A 20,295-nucleotide genomic window follows, 5' to 3' on the forward strand; every position below is an offset into this window, starting at 1 on the left:
GTTGGCTGGATGGATAATAAAGATAGATCCAACTATATTCTGCCTTCTTTTGGCAACTGTAGAGAATTGATTCTGAAGCCCCCTTGCCTGCAATGATAATAAGAAACTACTATGAATAACTTTATGCTAACAAATTTTGGGATGTGGTGAGAGTAAGAAGTAGAAGAGATGAAACTCTTTCCCTGATCCCTTGATCCATGAATGAGATGAAATAGTGTTGCAGAGAAACTGGTGAGATGATTCAGTTTGGTGTCTGGGAGTTGAGGGAAATTTACTAGACTGCATGCAACAGTGAGAAAAGTTTTGTTTGAGTAGGAGTCAGAAAAGCTCCCAGCAAAGGGAGGGACTGGTGGAAAGAGGCTAAGCTGCTGAGATCTTACTATCTAGGGGTATTTGTATATCTTTAACATGTTGTTTCCAAAGGGCAAATGCAGTGGTTATACATTAGCTAATGTGAAAGCAGGAGCAAGAGCAGTATTAATGGAGCTTTTTCTAACTTGGTTTTGTCATAGCCTAAATCTTTTTTTCTTTTTTTTTGATAGGAACCAAGCTTTATTATCGATGATTAAGGAGCACAGGAGAGTGAAGCTCTCATGAGTGGAGGGCCCGCCACTTGTCCAACGGACCATGACTGGGGATGTACTTGACCCCATAGCCATCCAGGATGAGCCGCTTCTCTGCCACCATGTCTTCAAATTCATCCGTGTTAAACTTGGTAAAGCCCCACTTCTTTGAGATGTGGATCTTCTGGCGGCCAGGGAACTTGAACTTGGCTCTGCGTAGGGCCTCAACCACATGTTCCTTGTTCTGCAGCTTGGTGTGGATGGACATGATGACTTGGCCAATGTGAACTCTGGCTACTGTGCCATGGGGCTTTCCAAAAGCACCCCGCATACCTGTCTGCAGCCTGTCAGCACCAGCACAGGACAACATCTTGTTGATTCGGATGACATGGAAGGGGTGGAGCCGCACTCGGATATGAAAGCCATCTTTGCCACAGCTTTTTACCAAGTATTTGTTGGCACAAATATGGGCAGCCTCCAGGGCTGCAGAAGAGAGCTGCTCATACTCATCCAACTTCATGTGGCCACACAGTCATAACCTAAATCTTACGGTTCATTGGTAAGTATTGTTAAAATTGGACTTTCACCTTGTTTTGTTTAGTGTATATTTGCTGGCAGGGTACTGTGAGATGGACCCAGAGGTCCAATCCAAGATACCGTTAGTCTGGCCTGCTTCTAGTCTAAGGCTTCCTCAGTCAGGGAAGGTAGAGAAGGAACTGAGGTAAAAGTGTATGCAAGATGGTAAGTACCTCAGCTATGGAAGAACTGAATTTGAAGCAGTAATGTGATTATACATGTGCTTAATTTACACATAAGTCCATAGAAGTGTAATGAAAAAGAAATGCCTCCAAAAACATGAGGAATATGCCCTGCCAAGAACTTATGTTGTTAATGTCCAGGTTTGCTGTTCAAATCAGTGACTTGCCGTTCTCTCTGCCACTGGCATTGGCATGCTCTTGATTTGCTGTCATATTCAGTACAGTCCTGTGACGATTATCTTTCATTCCCCACCAGTCTGCTGTCTGACCTTCTCCACTCTGATCTGTAGACTCTATCATTAAGGTCTCTCCCCTTCTGGATGTAGACTCTATCAATGGGCTCTCTCCCCTTCTGGATTCTGATTGGATAAGCCCAGAGGGCATCACTGGCAGGAGATGCTACAGGAGAAGAGTGAGGGCAGAGGTTTCATTTTCTCCTTTCCTCTCATTATGTTAGGTAGGTAGTCAGTTATGAGCTTATGTGTGTGTAACAGGCCTAAAGAGAAGACATCTATGTCCAGCATATGCATCTGCATCTCAAAGTCATCCCCATAATGTTTCAGGGGCAGCCTGGCCCTCGCATCCTGCCCTGCCCCCTTCTGCCTCCCACAATCTCCCAGGTGTTTGCATCTCAAACACCCTGTTCCCTTCGTCAGGTCTGATAACATTTGCATCCATAAAGTCCTTTGTTTCAGACCTTCAAGAGAAGTTTTTCTATTTACATCCAAAAAGCCCTTTGTTCCAAGAGGAGCAGAGGTGGGGAAGCAAGACCCATCTCCTTAAAAACCCCCAGCCTCAACTGGACTGCACGCTCAGCTCTCTGCATCTTTGCTGAGGCGCCCCCTGGCCTGGTCAGGTGTAATCTCTCCACTCCTTCCTCCTCCCCAGTCTCTCAGGCTCTGTCTGGAGAGGTGCCCATCCGTCCTTACAGATGTCCCTTCCCTAATAAACCTTGCTATTTTACCTCCCACTACTCTCTGTCTCACACCTGAATTCTTTCTTGCGCGAAGACAAGAACCCTGCAATTTCTCCGGTAACAATTAGACTCCTAGTGTTAAGTTGCAAACCTCTAGCACAGCAATAGTTCTTATTAAGTGTCCCTCTCTATATACAGTCTTCAGATTCAAGCAACTTGCCTCCCCATTTACCTGTTTGAGCTTGAAGAGCACTACTCCCCCCTGTTGCTTGCCATTGGTGTCAACACTTAACTTGGTGGTCTCCCTACACCCTGCCGACACCTCTGAAGATGTTACCAGAGATGACGACTCAGAGGTTCTTATCTTCACATAAGAAAGAATTCAGATGTAAGACAGAGAGTAACAGTAAGCTTGCTAGCCAAGTTTAATGGAGAGAGTACCAGGCAGGCATCTCACTGAAGATCTGAGAGCCCAGTATACATTCAGACTGGAGTTTTTATTTTTATGAATATGGGTCCTCTGTTTCTCCTCCTGCCTCCCTCCCCACCTCTGGGATATTGTTGGGTGGAGGGCTTCCTAGTAATGGAATTCCTGAAATTCCTCCCAGAACATCAGCACAGTGTTATTGGATCTAACAGCCCTTTGGGGCAGGGTGGGGAAGATTCCTACAAGCAGCCCCCAGGAAAGAGTTGGGACCCAGCTAACAAGGTTATTGCATAAAGGCAAGATTTTTGATGAGCAAATGCTAGTCTGCTTCCAAGGCTTGCTTCTGTATTTCTTCCCTCATTCAGCCACACTAAAATTCTCATTTTTCTTTTTAAAAAATTTCCATTTTCTTTTTTTTTGATGATTTCTTTTGATTTATTTGAAAGGCAGAGTTACAGAGAGAGAGATAGAAAGTTAGAGAGAGAGAATGAGAGCAGAGAGAGATCTGCTGTTTTGTTAGGTAGGAAGTCAGATATGAGCTTATGTGTGTGTGACAGGCCTAAAGAGAAGACATCTATGTCCAGCATATGCATCTGCATCTCAAAGTCATCCCGATAATGTTTCAGGGGCAGCACGGTATTCGTATCCTGCCCTGCCCCCTTCTACCAGATAACCTGCCAGGGGGGGTCCCCACCCCTTCTGCCTGACAAATCTTCCACAATCTCCCAGATGCAGCCCAGTATCTGCATTTCAAACACCCTGCTCGGGATCCCAATTCTTCAGGGGGTCCTGCTCACCCTTCCTCTAAACTCAGGATGGCTCCAGCTAGCCTTCCTCCTGTCTGATACCTTCAGGGGAAAACTCAGACAGAAGTTTTTCTATTTACATCCAAAAAGCCCTTTGTTCCAAGAGGAGCAGAGGTGGGGAGGCAAGACCCATCTCCACACACACACACACACACACACACACACCCCACCTCAACCAGACTGCACGTTCAGCCCTCTGCCTCTCTGCTGAGCCACCTGCCTGACCTGGTCAGTTGTAATCTCTCCACTCAACCATGTAACCTTGCTCCCCACCCCCCAGTCTGAGCGACTGGGTACTATCTCTCAGGTCCTGGCTGGAGAGGTGCCCATCAGTCCTTACAGATGTCCCTTCCCTAATAAATCTTGCTTTTTACCTCCCACTACTCTGTCTCACGCCTGAATTCTTTCTTACACGAAGAACCCTGCCATTCTCACTCTGAAAATGGCTGCAATGGCAAGAGCTGGGCCAGGCCAAAGCCAGGAGCCAGGAGCCTCCTCCAGGTGTGGGTGCAGGGACCCAACTACTTGAACCATTTTCTGCTTTCCCAGGCATATTGCAAACCGGTGCTTATATGTGATGCTGGTGCTACAGGCAGCAGCTTAACTCACTAGGCCACAACACCACATCCTCCCACCATTTTCTTTAAAAATTCATATTTTCTTCAGTCTCTCTTACACACATAGGCTAATATCTATCTGGCTATCTAACAAAAATATTCTCATTAAAGTTTCTTCAAATGGCCCATGTTGAGGATGCACTAAGCCTTTTGCCAAGAACCTGACAATAGATGCCTATATTCACTTTTCAAACACTGGTCATGGGGCCTGTACTGTGGCATGGTCTGCCTGCATTGCCAGTGTCCCATGTGGGTACTGGTTCTAGTCCCCGCAGCTCCTCTTCTGAACCAGTTCTTTGCTATGGACTGAGAAAGTGTAAGACCCCTTAAGCAGGCGTCCCACAATCCGGACCCCCAGAAACACAGACTCCACTCCAATCGATGCAAAAGGCAAGAGGAAAGTTTATTTCATTTGCAAATGGGCCGTCTCAGCAGCACCCTCTAGTGAGGCGCAGAGAGAGAGAGCGGCCCCGAACATCAGTTTTACAGGGTATTTAAAGCTTAAAACCACAACATTAGCATATCTAGTTGTGTTACAATTTCATTGAATATGTTAATGGTTACTGGGTAAGGGGCTAGGGAAGGGGGTAGTGTGGGCGGTTTCTTAAGCAAGCAGGGCGGGGGATACAGAAGCAGAAAAAAAGCGTGGTTACAGGGTTTCAATAAGACAATGGGGTGGGGGCATGCAGAAAATACCTTGCATACTTTTGCCGTCTGCCGGGACCCACAGATAAGGGGCGGTTGGGTGCTTCCCATGCCTTTATCTGGCGCCGTTATCTCAAACTGCAGCTGCCTGCCCTTGACTCATGGTTTCGGCCCAATTTCCAGGAACTGTTTTACTAGAGTTCCCTAAGATAGTGCTGGGGTAGTTCAAATGGCGTGACCATTGTCAGGGTTGTTCACTTCCTAGTTTTTTAGCAGGTAAATTTTCAGAAGTCCTTCAAAAGCAGTAGAAGATGTGCAAGTGCTTGGTTCCCTGCACCCATGTGGAAAACTCAAAAGCTTCAACTCTGGCCACTGTGACCATTTGGGGAGTAAACCAGCGGATGGAAGATTTTTCTCTCTGTCTGTAACTCAGCCTCTCAAATAAATAAATAAAATCTTAAAAACGAAACAAACAAACAAACAAAAAAACACACAGATCATGTGTACACACTTGAATGGTGTGGAGAATGCTGTGAAGGGGAGGGGCCTCAGGAGCAGGCAAGCTAACCTGAGACTTGACTCCAACACTCCCTGGGTTTCAAACAACAGTTTTGTTGGAGATTTTTCTTTCTGCTGAATTTTTAGAAATGTTACAGCTATTTTTCCCTGCTAGGTTCTTTTTCTTGTGAGTACAGAAGATTAGGCATAGGGATGAAGAAGTGTGAGCAACGCGAAAGAAGTTTAAGAGTTGGAGAAAGCTTGGGGCCGGCGCTGTGGCACAGTGGGTTAACGCCCTGGCCTTAAGCACCAGCATCCCATATGAGTGCTAGTTTGAGACCTGGCTGCTCCACTTTTGATCCAGCTCTCTGCTGTGGCCTGGGAAAGCAGTGGAGGATGGCCCAAGTCCTTGGGCCCCTGCACCCACGTGGGGCTCCTGGCTCCTGGCTTCGGACTGGGGACTGAACCATTGGATGGAAGACCTCTCTCTCTCTCTCTCTGCCTCTCCTCTCTCTGTGTGACTCTGACTTTCAAAACAAATAAATAAATCTTTAAAAAAAAAAAAGTGTTGGAGAAAGAGAAAGAGAGCACTTTGGCAGCTAGGAAGGGTCCAAAATTGGGTACCCAAAGAAGAGGTCGTTTCTAGGGGGTTTTGTGTTTTTAAATGGGATGCTTTCCCTGATTGGTTACTATACATGCTGATAAGGTGAAAACCTCTAGTAGTGGATATGGGCCACTGGGGGAATGCTGCCAGAATCACCTTTTTTTCTTCTGTGTAGAGATCCTAACCAGGTGAAACTGAAGCACTCCTCCCTAGCTGCTCTGAGATCAGACACTCAGAAGTCAGTTCTGGTTTTGATAGAGTTCTCAAACAGGCACACAGTGGTCAGGGCTTTGACTGATATGGCCTCACCCAGTGATTCTGGTGATTGTTAGTCTTCCTTGGGGCCCCCTTGTCCCTCTCTAACTGCCTGTCCAGGGGATTCTCCCTCCATTCATTCTTCTTCCTGCCTCATGACTAGTATATATTGAATTCCAGTTTATTGTTTTTTGCTCTTGTTGATCTTGCTTTTGTTATCTTTGCCTAGCCCATGCCACAGTGCTTTTTCCCTATGGATTTGTCCTCAAATTTGTATACTTTTAGGTCTTGTATTTATTTATTTATTTTTTTTTAAACTTTTATTTAATGAATATAAATTTCCAGTGTACAACTTATGGATTACAATGGCTTCCCCCCCCCCATAACTTCCCTCCCACCCGACACCCTCCCCTCTCCCGCTCCCTCTCCCCTTCCATTTGCATCAAGATTCATTTTCAATTCTCTTTATATACAGAAGATCAATTTAGTATAAAGATTTCAACAGGTCTTGTATTTAATACTGGGATCCATCTTGTGATAATTATTCTGTATGCTATAAAACACGAGTCTAAAATGATCCCTTTGTCTGTGATTATCCAATATCCAAACCAAAGTTTATTAAAATGAGTTCCTTTCTCAGTTGCTTCCCCAAAGCAGTGGAACAGCTTTAGAACCTTTGTTTAAAAATCAGTGGACTTTCAATTTAAGAATTTATTTAGGGATTCTTAATTCTGTCCCATTGGGATTATTAATTTCATTAATCTTTCTTTTTTTTATTAAACTTTTATTTAATGAATATAAATTTCCAAAGTACACCTTATGGGTTACAATGGCTTCCCCCTCTCAAAACTTCCCTCCCACCCACAACCCTCCCCTTTCCCGCTCCCACTCCCCTTCAAATCACATCATGATTCATTTTCAATTCTCTTTATATACAGAAGATCAGTTTAGTATATATTAGGTAACGATTTCAACAGTTTGCCCCCATATAGCAACACAAAGTGAAAAAAAATACTGTTGGAGTACTAGTTATAGCATTAAATAAGAGTGTACAGCACATTAAAGACAGAGATCCTACATAATTTTTTTTAAAAAATTAATTAATTTTCTATGCCATTTCCAATTTAACACCAGGTTTTTTTTTTATTTCATTAATCTTTCAATGTATCTTTATTTTCTGCCTTGAGAGTGGTAACATTATAATAAGTATTATACTTGGGCACTGTAACTCTTCCACTTTATTCTTGTTCAAAATTATTCTGGCATTTCTTTTTTTTAAACTTTTATTTAGTAAATATAAATTTCCAAAGTACCGTTTATGGATTACAATGGCTTCCCCCCCCCCCAATAACTTCCCTCACACCTGCAACCCTCCCATCTTCCGCTCCCCCTCCTTTTCCATTCACATCAAGATTCATTTTCAATTATCTTTATATACAGAAGATCAACTTAGTATATATTAAGTAGAGATTGCATCAGTTTGCACCCACACAGAAACATAAAGTCTAAAATACTGTTTCTGTACTAGTTATAGCATTAATTCACATTGAACAACACATTAAGGACAGAGATTCCACATGAGGAGTAAGTACACAGTGACTCCTGTTGTTGACTTAACAATTTGACACTCTTGTTTATGGCGTCAGTAATCTCCCTAGGCTCTAGTCATGAGTTGCCAAGGCTATGGAAGCCTTTTGAGTTCGCCTACTTCGATCTTATTTAGATAAGGTCGTAGTCAAAGTGGAAGTTCTCTCCTCCCTTCAGAGAAAGGTACCTCATTTGATGGATGCATTTTTTTCTTGGATAGGTTCTGTGAATGACTGTTGAGATTTGGAAGATATTGTGGTGTTTTTTTTTTTTTTTTTTTTTTTTTGACAGGCAGAGTGGACAATGAGAGAGAGACCGAGAGAAAGGTCTTCCCTTTTGCCGTTGGTTCACCCTCCAATGGCCGCCGTGGCTGGTGCACTGTGGCTGGCGCACCGCGCTGATCCGAAGCCAGGAGCCAGGTGCTTCTCCTGGTCTCCCATGGGGTACAGGACCCAAGGACTTGGGCCATCCTCCACTGCACTCCCGGGCCACAGCAGAGAGCTGGCCTGGAAGAGGGGCAACCAGGACAGAATCCGGTGCCCCGACCGGGACTAGAACCCGGTGTGTGCCGGTGCCTCAAGGTGGAGGATTAGCCTATTGAGCCACGGCGCCGGCCGGAAGATATTGTGTTAAATCAATACATCATTTGAGGAGCTTTTCATCATAGTAATATTGGATTTCCAAACCATAAATATTGATGATTTCTAATAATTTACATTGTTACTTCTTTAAGCAATACTTTGTATTTTGTATTGCTCTTCTTTAGTATATAAAGTCTTAATTATTTCATTTTCCTTTGAACATTCTCTTGTGAATAGAATTATTCTTTTAATTGTTTTTGCAGTTGTTCATTGCTATTGTAGAGTACAGACACTGAAAAATAAAACTAATTTTGTTTATTTGGGACTCAGAGTTAGAGAGGGAGAGACAGAGAGTAAGGTCTTCCATCCTCTGGTTCATTCCCCAAATGGCTGGAACTGGGCTGATTCAAAGCCAGGAGCCAAGAGCCAGGAGCTTCTTCTGGGTCTCCCATGTGGGTGCAGGGGCCCAAGCACTTAGCCATCCTTTGCTGTCTTCCCAAGCATATCAACAGGGAGCTGGTGCCAAAGTAGAGTAACTGGGTCACAAACTCACACCAATATGGGTTGCCAGTGCTGCAGGTGGCCACTTAACCACTGCACCACAGTGCTGGCCCCAAAACTAATTTTCATACATTAATAAAAAAATCTGTGTAATGTCTCAATCAGTTTCAACCATATTGTCCATCTGCCCCCTAATATTGTGACATAACCCTTGCCACATTGTGTGTCCCATAATATCCAGTGAATAAAACGGAAAAAGAAATGGGAAGAGGAGAATTGTGCCACCTTTACTGAGACAGGTGAATGAAGGTGTGGCAGACACACTAGTCTGGACATGCATGGCACTTGGTGGGGGAAGGCACCATGTCAATCTCATCTCAGGGAAACTTACTTAATGACTTCATGAACAATACAGAATAGATCCTCAGAGGAATGACACATTATAATTTATGCTAAAGAGTGATTTTCAGAATTCATTTTAAGGAATTGATATCATAAAACATAGAAGAAAATATTAATCAATCTATCAGCTAGGAGCAATGAGGACACCCCACCCCCCAGTTCTTAGGGCCATCTGAGAGAGTCTGCTGGATCTGCTGGAAACTTTTTCCCACACCGAGTGTCGCAGGGCATGGCAGAGTCTCTCAGCATTTTACCCAGGACTGTCTTTGTTTCCTCGGCAACTATCTTGAGGCAGTGTCTATGTTTCATCTGTCTAAAGTATGGAATGACGTAGGTGCGTAAGCATGGGCACAGGCTAAGACAGAAGAAGAACATCTTCGTGATTAGAAAGGTCATGGCCCAGAGTTTCCAGTCCCTCCAGCGGACACGCTGCACATCTTGGGACCTCATGACGCTCCTGTAGTCTGTGAGCGTGCTCCTCTTCCTCTGCTCATACCGCCTGAGAGCTTCACCGTTTACACCAAACACTGATCGGTAGGCTTCCAGACACTCCGCCAAGTCATCTGCATACCAGAAGCCCATGATGCCTTGCAGAGGTTGTAGAGTAATTTTCCGCTGCATGGAGGCCGCTCTGTGGCTGATGATCTTCTCGCAGTCATGCATGAGGTATTGAAGAGGGCCATCGCATCTGACTTGGGACAGGTCCCTTTGCAATGTGTCTCTGAGACCTGGGAAGTCGTGTGAGGAAGGTTTAAGGCTGGAAACCAGGAATATGGGGGGTTCACACACTCGCTGCTTCCAGAGACTTCTCAAGATGTGGTTTCTGATGGTCTGCTGTAGCTCACACCCTGGGAGGGTGCTAGAGCTGAGGTCCAGGTCCAGCTTGGTCCAGACAATGTAGAACTTCTTTCCCATGTCCGCGATGGTTTTGGCGAGCATCACGTGATTCATGCTGAACTGCTGGGACGCGATGATGATGAAGAGGTCGTACTGGCTGAACTGCATTTCCACATGATACTCCTGCAAGGTATCAGTAGCCACCCCTGTGCCAGGCAGGTCCCACAGCACGGCCTTTGGAAACAGGGGGGATGAATAGGCGGCACGGGCTTCGGTAGTTGTGACCACCCCCGTGGGCGCCGAGGCCTCCTCCTCGTGTCCTATCTCGCGAAGCGCATTGATGAAGGTGGACATGCCATTGCCAGATTCTCCTGTCACCGCGATGTTGACTGGCGTCTGGGACACCAGCTCCAGAGGCCGCCTCATGTCAGAGACCACCTTCAGCAAGTTCCCGTCTTCTAAGTCTTTCTCAATCTTCACAGCCTCGTCCTTGGATAAAACACCCCAGTCCTCATGTGACATAACCGAGGTCAAGGATGCAGATAATGGAGTGAGAGGGGACCACGGGAACTCCGCCATATTGGCGTAACCTGCAGAAATAGAAGCGGTGAGTTGGACCGAGGAGCGCAACAGGGCAGCGAGGATCGCCTGACTTAGCATCCCCAATTCAGGGTTTATCTGCCAACAAAGACCATGGCAAAGACATTGGATTGCAAACAAAGCCAGCAACAAGTGCTCACTCAGGCAGTGTGCACATTTCTCCAGGTTTATGTGAAGGGCAGAGTCCTCGTGGAATGGTGGAGGCTGGCTGTGCCTCCATAGTAGCACCGTGGTTGGAAGAAGACTTGGGGAGCAGAGGACCCTGCTTTCCCAAAAAGTCCCATGAGAGAGTTTCTTTGGTCTTTTACACTTGTACTCTGTCCTAGTGTGATAAGCGTGCTCCTTCATAATTTTCAGTTGCTATTTCAGGCAATAGTCACCTATATATTTCTCTCCTGTAGGTGGCACCAGAGAACACAAAGCATCCAGTTCCCCTTGCCTGTATGAAACTGTGGTCTGGCTTGGTTTCTAACACTTGACCTCCTCACCTGGCAGGTGAGCACAAGCTGAAATGTTGCAGTATCAATAAGGCAGCTGCCTTCTTTTGCCCTTCCCTGACTTTGCATTAGATTTTCGTACAGAGGAAGGGAGGGAGAGAGCGAGGGAGGAAGGAAGACAAGGAGGGAGGGAGGGAATCTTCCCAGAGTCCTGCTCTTCTTCAAGGCACTACCTAAACAATGATCATCATTGTATCCTCAAAACCTAGCTCTCCCAGGTTCCCCTTAGAGCCAGGTTTGCAGACTGATTTAAAAGTTCACGAGGGCTGGGCATTTGGCCTAATGGTTAAGATAGTGTTTGGGATACTTGCATTTCATGCCAAAGTGCCTGGGTCCAAGTCCCAGCCCTGCTCTTGATTCCATCTTCCTGCTAATGCACACCCAGGGGGAAGCAGGTGATGTCACGTGTACTTGGGTCCCTGCCACCCACGGTGGGAGACCCGGATTGACTTCCTGGGCTTCTGGCTTCAGTCTGGCCCAGCTCCAGCTGTGGCAGACATTTAGAGAATGAACCAAATAATGAGAAATCTCTCTTTCTCTGTGTCTCTGCTGCTCAAATATGTAAAGAAGTTTTTAAAAAATTGGTGATTTTGCTTCTAAACAGGGAGACAATTTCACAAACTGAGTTCAAATACACAAACATACAACTCTGAACATCCTCTCGCACTCCCTGTGCACACTGAAACACAATTGGGTGTGCATATGCGCCCATGCAAAATCATTTTCACACACTTCTCCATATACACTCACTCACCGTTGGCACACACAGTATGTTGTCACATGCACACACTCCTTCACACAGGTACATGTTCACACTTCATAACATACTCAAGCTACACACACACACACTCTGTCCTGCTTTCTACATACACTTACATGCTCACTCACATCTCCACGTGATTACTTACCCGAACACACAACTCATTCATGGGGTCACATCCACACAAGTCCAGTTTTGGTGACACTCACACTCTGTGTGCACAATGGTTGTGTCTTCTCTCAACAGGTACAGACACTTATAATTGTTCCCTAAACAAGACACTATAAGAACTGTTTACTTAGGATTTGCACTGCATTAGGTATCATAAGTAACTTAGAGATTATTTAAAGTATGAGCCATTTAAATTTTTAAATAATTTTTATATTAGTAACACTAAGTACAAGGTAGCTTGTGTACAGAATATATGCAAATACTATACCATATTATAAAAGGGACTTGTGCTGATTTTGGTATTTGTGCAGGGAAGGAGGCTGTGGAACCAGTTCCCCATGGATACAAAAAGATGACTGGACATTTCCAGACGTTTTCTGTGACCATGTCTGTGAACTGAGCCAGCATCTCCCAATCCATCTGCTTACCTGTCCACCAGTGCTGAGCCCCATGGAGGCAGCCTGAGCCCCTCCCAAACCCTCAGCCTGCAGCATCTACGTGTGCATGATACGGGCACGTGCACACCCACACATACACAACAAGCGCACAGACGCTTCTTAAAGTCATCCGCAAAGGAACTGTGTGTTAAGGACGGGACTCTGCACTGCAAACAAACGTTTCAGTTTAGAGAAATTGAAAGGGCAGGAGGCTACCTAACCTCTGGACCCTATCCCCCAGATCTTTATTTCTGGGCAAGGTGGCCCAGCCGGGTGAACCAACTGATGGGCTAGTCTAGGCTAACCCCCACCATTGCCTCTGCTGATCCTGATCTCAAGTTGAACATCCAGAAGTTTGAAAATAGCCTCTGAGGAATATGAGTGGCATATCCTGCCTTTGTCCGATTAATCCCTCTGAGAAAACTCCTAATGCCAGGGGCATCTAGGTAACCGAGGTGCGCTTCCTCTCTCTCTCCCTCTCTCTCTCTCACTCACTCCTACTCTCTCACCCTCCCTCCTTACCTCTCTCCCTCTTTCTGTCTTTCCTGGCTTAGCAGGATTTGGAGCTGCACAAGTATCTGAGAAGGTTGCACTCAGGTCCTGACCATTGTCACAGAGACCGGGTCTGGATTCTTCAATGACATGAAACAAGCCAGACCCCAGAGCTTCCTTATGCTTGGTGTCAGGGCTTCACCTCCGAGCATAGCAGAGAAGCCCGGTTCACAGCCAGTTGTCTATCCTGAGAGCCCCCGCACTTACCAGTTGCTGGAACAGAGTGTCTGTGATCTGGGGGCACAGGCCACTCCTGCTACTTCACCTGCTCCCTGGGGAGGGGGTCACAGCCCTTCCACCCAGAGGCAGTTCCTGCTGAGATGGTCTAAAACTTGATTCCAGGCCCAGTTGGCTCCAGAAAGATGTAAGCGAGGGATGGGGATTGTGCTAGGAAGAGCAGAGAATGACCTGAAGCAGCGTGGAGGGAAAGGGCCAGACTGAGAGGCATAAGAGGCTTGGCAGCTCTCACCCTCCCCTCCCAGTATATGACAGTCCTCCCCCAGTCGTGCCCACCACCCCCCCCTCCCAGAGAGGGAGATCATGTGAGGGCAGTTTTCAGTTTCTGTTCCTGGAAGTGAGTCTTTTCCCCGAACAGCAGAAGCAGAAATGCTTTTGCTTTCTCCTGCCTGAAGGTGCCAGGATACTAAAGGTCCGGAAAGTGGAGCAGCTCTGACCTTGGCCCAGATGGGAGGAAGGGCCCCTTGGGATTCCTGCTGCCTGTGCAGAAGCACTGCCCAACGGCCTGCCTGATAAGGGGCCCCTGGCTGCCTCCTCACCCTACGTCCATGTCCTTGTGTGTTGGCACTGAGTCCTGTGTGACTGTCAACATTCTACTCCAATGAGGCCTGGGCTGCAGGTGAGTTGAGACACATTGAAAGTTGTCCCCTTGGCTGCCTTGCCTCTGCCCAGGTCTAACATTTACACCCAGCACAACCCCTTTCAAGTTCCTCCCTGGTCTGTTGTGGGTACTGGGCACAGGTGCCCAATTGTCCTGTCCTCCTAACTCTGTAGACTGTGCCCATTGTGTCAAGTCCCCATGACCTACCCTCCCCCCACCACCAATACCTGCCCAGCCCACTGTCTTGCTCCTGACCACCGCCCACAGCACTTTCCATATCTGGGTCTGTACTGGAGAACAGACTCAGAAACCACAGGTACCACAGCTCTGCTGTTTGCTCAGCATCATCACATTGTGGATGTGTCCTGGTGGGGCCACGTGCTCTGATTATACTGAACCCAAATCACTAGGGCAATACATTTAGGAGTGGAGCCTTTGGAGACCGAATGAGTCATGCAGGCTTGTTCCTGATGAGTGGTATAAGAGGCCTCATGGAAGGCTGAGGAGCCCGTGTGCACCTCTGCCTGTGAGGGCACATCCAGGCTCCATCCATGCAGCAGAGCAGCCCTCGGCAGACACTGCGTCTTCTGGAGAATTGATCTTGGACTTGGCCGACTGCACAATTGTGAGCACTAAGTTTCCCTTGTTTTTAAGTTACTCAGAGGAAGGTTTCTCATGGTAGCAGCCCAAATGCTCTAAGACCTGGCAACATAGAGAAAGTCAACGTTTGAGTCTCAAGTATTCAGGACTTGCCATGTGACCCTGCACAACTGATAAATCTCTCAATGATTCTCTTACCCTGTATCTTAAATGGGGACAGCGAGCACCCCCCACCAGGGTATGTGGGTTCACCGTACCCCCTAAATGGCTGCAACAGCCAGACCTCAGTTTAGGATAATTATGGGGCTATGGGACTCCCACTAAGGATACATCTGAGTTGCCCTGTGATACCAAGAGCCCATACAGGTTTCACTCATGATGAGAGTCCCTCTATGTCTTGTCATCTTGGCTGGGCCTCACTTAGCTGGAGCAAGGCAAGCTCAGTTTCATCAGCCATTCTCTTCTTTGTGTCAGTGGCCAACAGTTGCCAAAGCAGATAAAGTATTCATGCATTTGCCATGATGCTCCTGCAAAGACTGTAGGACACAGATCAGAGTTGAACACAGCCACTTGGGAAAGCAGCTAGAAGAGAAGCAAGCACTGAGCAGTGTGCCAGTGACAGCAAGGACAGCAGGTGTGCTTCCGAGGGCTAATGCATGGTTGGGCCACTCAGGCACAGGGAGAGGACATCTGGTGGAAGAAGAGTCTCTGGGCAGAGACCTGAGGTCCCGGGGGGTTCTTCCACCAGAGTTCAGAGCATTTCTTCCCTTTGTGTGTGCAAATCACTTTTTATTTATTTATTTATTTAGTAAATATAAACTTCCAAAGCACAGTTTATGGATTACAATGGCTTCCCCCCCCCCATAATTTCCCTCCACTCACACCCCTCCCATCTCCCACTCCCTCTCCCATTCCATTCACATCAAGATTCATTTTCAATTATCTTTATATACAGAAGATCAATTTAGTATATATTAAGTAAAGATTTCATCAGTTTGCACCCACACAGAAATATAAAGTGTAAAATACTGTTTCAGTACTAGTTATAGCATTAATTCACATTGGACAACACATTAAGGACAAATCCCACCTGAGAAGTAAGTACACAGTGACTCTTGTTGTTGACTTAACAATTTGACACTCTTGTTTATGGCGTCAGTAATCACCCTAGGTTCTAGTCATGAGTTGCCGAGGCTATGGAAGCCTTTTGAGTTCACCGACGTTGATCTTATTCCGACAGGGTCATAGTCAAAGTGGAAGTTCTCTCCTCCCTTCAGAGAAAGGTACATCCTTCTTTGATAGCCCCGTTCTTTCTACTGAGATCTCAATTGCAGAGACCTTTCATATAGGTCTTCTTTTTTTTTTTCCAGAGTGTCTTGGCTTTCCATGCCTAAAATACTCTCATGGGCTCTTGAGCCAGATCCGAATGCCTTAAGGGCTGATTCTGAGGCCAGAGTGCTATTTAGGACATCTGCCATTCTAGGGGTCTGCTGTGTATCCTGCTTCCCGTGATGGATCGTTCTCTCCCTTTTTGAATCTATCAGTTACTATTAGCAGACACTCGTCTTGTTTGTGTGATCCCTTTGACTCTTAGACCTATCAGTGTGATCAATTGTGAACTGAAATTGATCACTTGGACTAGTGAGATGGCATTGGTACATGCCACCTTGATGGGTTTGTATTGGAATTCCCTGGCATGTTTCTAACTCCACGATTTGGGGCAAGTCCGATTGAGCATGCCCCAAATTGTACCTCTCCTCCCTCTCTCTTTCCCACTCTTATATTTAATAGGGATCACTTTTCAGTTAAAATTTAAACACCTAAGAATAATTGTGTGTTAATTACAGAGTTCAACCAATAGTACTAGAACAAAACAAAAATACTAAAAGGGATAAAGTATTACATTGTACATCAACAGTCAAGACAAGAGCTGATCAAGTCACTGTTTCTCATAGTGTCTATTTCACTTCAACAGGTTTCCCCTTTGGTGCTCAGTTACTTGTAGCCGATCAGGGAAAACAAATGATATTTGTCCCTTTGGGACTGGCTTAATTCACTCAGCATAATGTTTTCCAGATTTCTCCATCTTGTTGCAAATGACCGGATTTCATTGTTTTTAACTGCTGTATGTATTCTATAGAGTACATGTCCCATAATTTCTTTATCCAGTCTACTGTTGATGGGCATTTGGGTTGATTCCAGGTCTTAGCTATTGTGAATTGAGCTGCAATAAACATTAATGTGCAGACGGCTTTTTTGTTTGCCAATTTAATTTCCTTTGGGTAAATTCCCAGGAGTGGGATGGCTGGGTTGTATGGTAGGGTTATATTCAGGTTTCTGAGGAATCTCCAGACTGACTTCCATAGTGGCTTGACCAGTTTGCATTCCCACCAACAGTGGGTTAGTGTCCCTTTTTCTCCACATCCTCTCCAGCATCTATTGTTGGTAGATTTCTGAATGTGAGCCATTCTCACCGGGGTGAGGTGAAACCTCATTGTGGTTTTGATTTGCATTTCCCTGATTGCTAGTGATCCTGAACATTTTTTCATGTGTCTGTTGGCCATTTGGATTTCCTCTTTGGAAATATGTCTATAGAGGTCCTTGGCCCATCTCTTAAGTGGGTTGTTTGTTTTGATGTTGGGGAGTTTCTTGATTTCTTTGTTAGATTCTGGTTATCAACCCTTTATCTGTTGCGTAGTTTGCAAATATTTTTTCCCATTCTGTCAGTTGCTTCTTCACTCTCCTGACTGTTTCTTTTGCAGTACAGAAACTTCTCAATTTGATGCAATCCCAAATGTTAATTTTGGCTATGACTGCCTGTGCCTCTAGGGTCTTTTCTGGGAAGTCTTTGCCGGTACCTATATCTTGCAGGGTTTCTCCAATGCTCTCTAATAATTTGATGGTGTCGGGTCGTAGATTTAAGTCTTTAATCCATGTTGAGTGGATTTTTGTGTAAGGTGAAAGGTAGGGGTCTTGCTTCATGCTTCTGCACGTGGAAATCCAGTTTTCCCAGCACCATTTGTTGAATAGACTGTCCTTGCTCCAGGGATTGGTTTTGGATCCCTGATCAAATATAAGTTGGCTGTAGATGTTTGGATTGATTTCTGGTGTTTCTATTCTGTTCCATTGGTCTATCCATCTGTTTCTGTGCCAGTACCATGCTGTTTTGATAACAGCTGCCCTTTAGTATGTATGTATTTATTTATTTGAAAGGCAGAGTTACAGCGAGGCACAGAGAGAGAGATATAGGTCAGTCTTCCATCCACTGGTTCACTCCCCAAAAGGCACAATTGCCGGAACTGAGCCAATCCACAGCCAGGAACCAGGAGCTTCCTCTGGGTCTCCCACACGGGTGCAGGAGCCCAAGCACTTAGGTCATCTTCCCATGCTTTTCCAAGCCATAGCAGAGATCTGGATCAGAAGAGGAGCAGCCAGGACTCGAAACAATGAAGAGCCAAAGTGACTCTATTTTGAAATAATAAAAAGCAGCCTCCGTAGCAGACCCAAGTCCTTGTAAAAGCAGGCATTCCGGAGATATCAAAGCAGACCAAGGCCAGCTCAGTAGAGATTACCAAATGAGGTAACTCATTGAACCCAAGCCAATCGGAGACCCTCCCGTATGACTAAGAGCAACCCGGAACAGCCCCATCCAATCTCCAAAAGCCCCGTACTGTAAGTCCCCGCTGATGTAACCCTGTGGTCTTTTTCCTTTAAAAACACTCCCGAACAAAGGCAGGGGCCTTACTCTGACATCCGTGTCGGCTGGTCAGATGAGGTCCCTGCTGCAGCTTGTACTTTCAAAATAAACCTTGCTTTTGCAATTCTGTGTGATCGGGTCGCTGATAGCTTTTTGGGGATTGAACGATCTGCGCATAACACCAGCACCCATATTGGATGCCGGCACTGCAGGTGGCAGCTTTACCTACTAAGCCACAGGGTCAGCCCTAAGATTCACTCTTAAAATGAGGCTTTGTTTCATTGGGGATGTGTAAAGGAGGAGGGACGATGCAGGGCTGGGTTCTTGAGAATGTCTGAGGACTTTCCTGTTTCACAATCTGTGATGATTCTTCTGTACCAGTGGGTGGTCATTCAGGGACGCAGGATGTAGCATTCCATGTCCAGCTCCAGCAGGGGGCTCGGCGTGGACAGGAGCACAAGGGCCACTCTGCATCTAGCTCTCTGGAGGGAAGAGGGAGAAGAGGGAATGACCAGAGAAAAGTGTTACTCCCCATCTGGTGGGTGGAGGCTGAGTCTTCTCCATCCCACCTCCACTGAGTCATTGTCTCTTTTGCACTTGGTATTCTCTGCATGTAATTGACATTACTCTCATTCATGACAATAACAACAAAGTCTGAGGAGACCCACTTTACAGATATCAGGAAATAGAGGCACAGTCTTAGGGGCTGCAGGTTGGGGAGTGTCTAAGGCGACACTATAGTTGGTATTTGCCCAGGACCCAGCATTTCTGTTGTGTGAACCTTGGTTCAGATTGCATTTGCAGAGTCACGGATCAGGAGAGAATGTTGACATTCAGTTGCTTCTCACTCTTATCTAACCATAGATTTTAGCTGGTCCACTTCTTATCTCAATAATATTTAACGTACAGCTGAGATATAAACACTAATTTTGTTTCACTTTTCTGTTCTGGTAAATACAGTAGATTCAGGAATAGCACTACCTCCACAGTCCTCTGTGATTGCTTGTTGTCATACTGGGGGTGGGGAGAACAGAGTCAGGTGTCAGTCCTGCCCAGCTGCCTTATATCTGCTGCTTGCAGGGCCTTGGCACGAGTAGCTTCCAGGAGAAGAGCTTGGACCACAGCAGAGGACAACTCCTGAGCCTTGAACTCCTGCGAGGCAGCGACTCAACACAGGACTTCCTGGTAAGTCAGCAGCAGCATTCAGAGCTGATTTCTGTCCTCAGAGATGGCTTTTCCCCAAGAAGCTGATGGGCAACAAAACATCATGGGATGAGGAGAGATCATGGGCTGAGGGCCCTGGGCTGCTCAGGTGGGGAGCCTGGGAGCCTGATGGCAGGGAGGCAGGATTGCTTCATCACGGTCTGGGGTCATCTTTCAAGGTTAGGTGGCTTAAAGCTAGTGCTTCGGATATTATGTATGTGACAAAATGCACCCAATCATTTGCCTTCCTCTAATGCCTCTCCCATAATAGTTAAGGGTACAAGTATCAGAATATGTGTTGAGGAACATCAGTAGAGAACATATGGGGTTTATTCTGTCTCAATCCAAGTCTTTTTGTCTTCCCTCTCCCCACCCAGTCAGCATTTTTCAATCCTTACATTGCAAGGAAAGCTAACTTGGGGTGAAGGCACACACTCTGCATGCCAGTTCTGTTGTAACTAGCTTAGATTTCCAGGATCTTGGAGCCTTTTTCATTGTTATTTAAATTATATAGTCATGTGTGTGTGCTAATTATCTTACCATGTGAATAAAATGAAGAATACTGAGCCCCATTGATGAAGAGTACTGTCAGTGAAAAGTGCATCATTTAGTAGTATTGCTATTTCACATCCTTCTCACTTTTTGCATCATTCCCAGGGAAGAAGATATTTAAGACAATTTTTTTTCAGGTTTTTTTTTAATTTAATCATGATAGGAATGTGTTAAACAGACCAAAATGAAATCACAGTCTCATTTTTCTTTTTTTTTTTTTAAATTTTTTTTAATTTTTTTATTTTTTTTAAGGGTTTTAACTTTTATTTAATGAATATAAATTTCCAGTATACAGCTTATGGATTACAATGGCTTCCCCTTCCCATAATTTCCCTCCCACCCGCAACCCTCCCCTCTCCCGCTCCCTCTCCCTTTCCATTCATATCAAGAT

At 45.7% G+C, this 20,295-nt stretch overlaps 3 protein-coding genes across 5 annotated transcripts in view; 1 reads left to right on the plus strand and 2 right to left on the minus strand.

The window, feature by feature from the left end:
- Nucleotides 1-576: 576 nt before the first annotated feature.
- LOC133758773 (large ribosomal subunit protein uL16-like) lies at nt 577-1,092 on the minus strand (the record flags this gene model as incomplete). Its single annotated transcript, XM_062189920.1, has 1 exon — nt 577-1,092. A coding segment is annotated over one exon (501 nt), but the record flags the coding sequence as incomplete, so codon positions are not given.
- LOC133757903 (interferon-inducible GTPase 1-like) overlaps nt 980-20,295 on the plus strand; it is a 49,645-nt gene continuing 30,329 nt past the window's right edge. For 2 of the 3 annotated variants that reach the window (XM_062188824.1, XM_062188826.1), the window contains exons 1-3: nt 980-1,122; nt 10,999-11,092; nt 19,230-19,334. The gene's annotated coding sequence lies outside the window, so the exon portion shown is untranslated. The remainder of the gene's footprint in view (nt 1,123-10,998; nt 11,093-19,229; nt 19,335-20,295) is intronic. The other variant, XM_062188825.1, reaches the window with a different exon arrangement.
- IRGM (immunity related GTPase M) lies at nt 8,963-13,437 on the minus strand. The gene is made up of 2 exons (XM_062188827.1): nt 13,222-13,437; nt 8,963-10,587 (listed from the first exon to the last, which is right to left on the minus strand). The coding sequence occupies exon 2, from the start codon at nt 10,574-10,576 to the stop codon at nt 9,323-9,325; it is 1,254 nt and encodes a 417-aa protein (XP_062044811.1). The 5' UTR covers nt 10,577-10,587; nt 13,222-13,437; the 3' UTR covers nt 8,963-9,322.

This window comes from Lepus europaeus, chromosome 4, assembly GCF_033115175.1.
Source record: "Lepus europaeus isolate LE1 chromosome 4, mLepTim1.pri, whole genome shotgun sequence".
NCBI lineage: Eukaryota > Metazoa > Chordata > Mammalia > Lagomorpha > Leporidae > Lepus > Lepus europaeus.

Coding starts and splice junctions, on each gene's coding strand:
- IRGM (XM_062188827.1), bottom strand. CDS start 10,576: ATGGCGGAGTTCCCGTGGTCCCCTCTCACTCCATTATCTGCATCCTTG.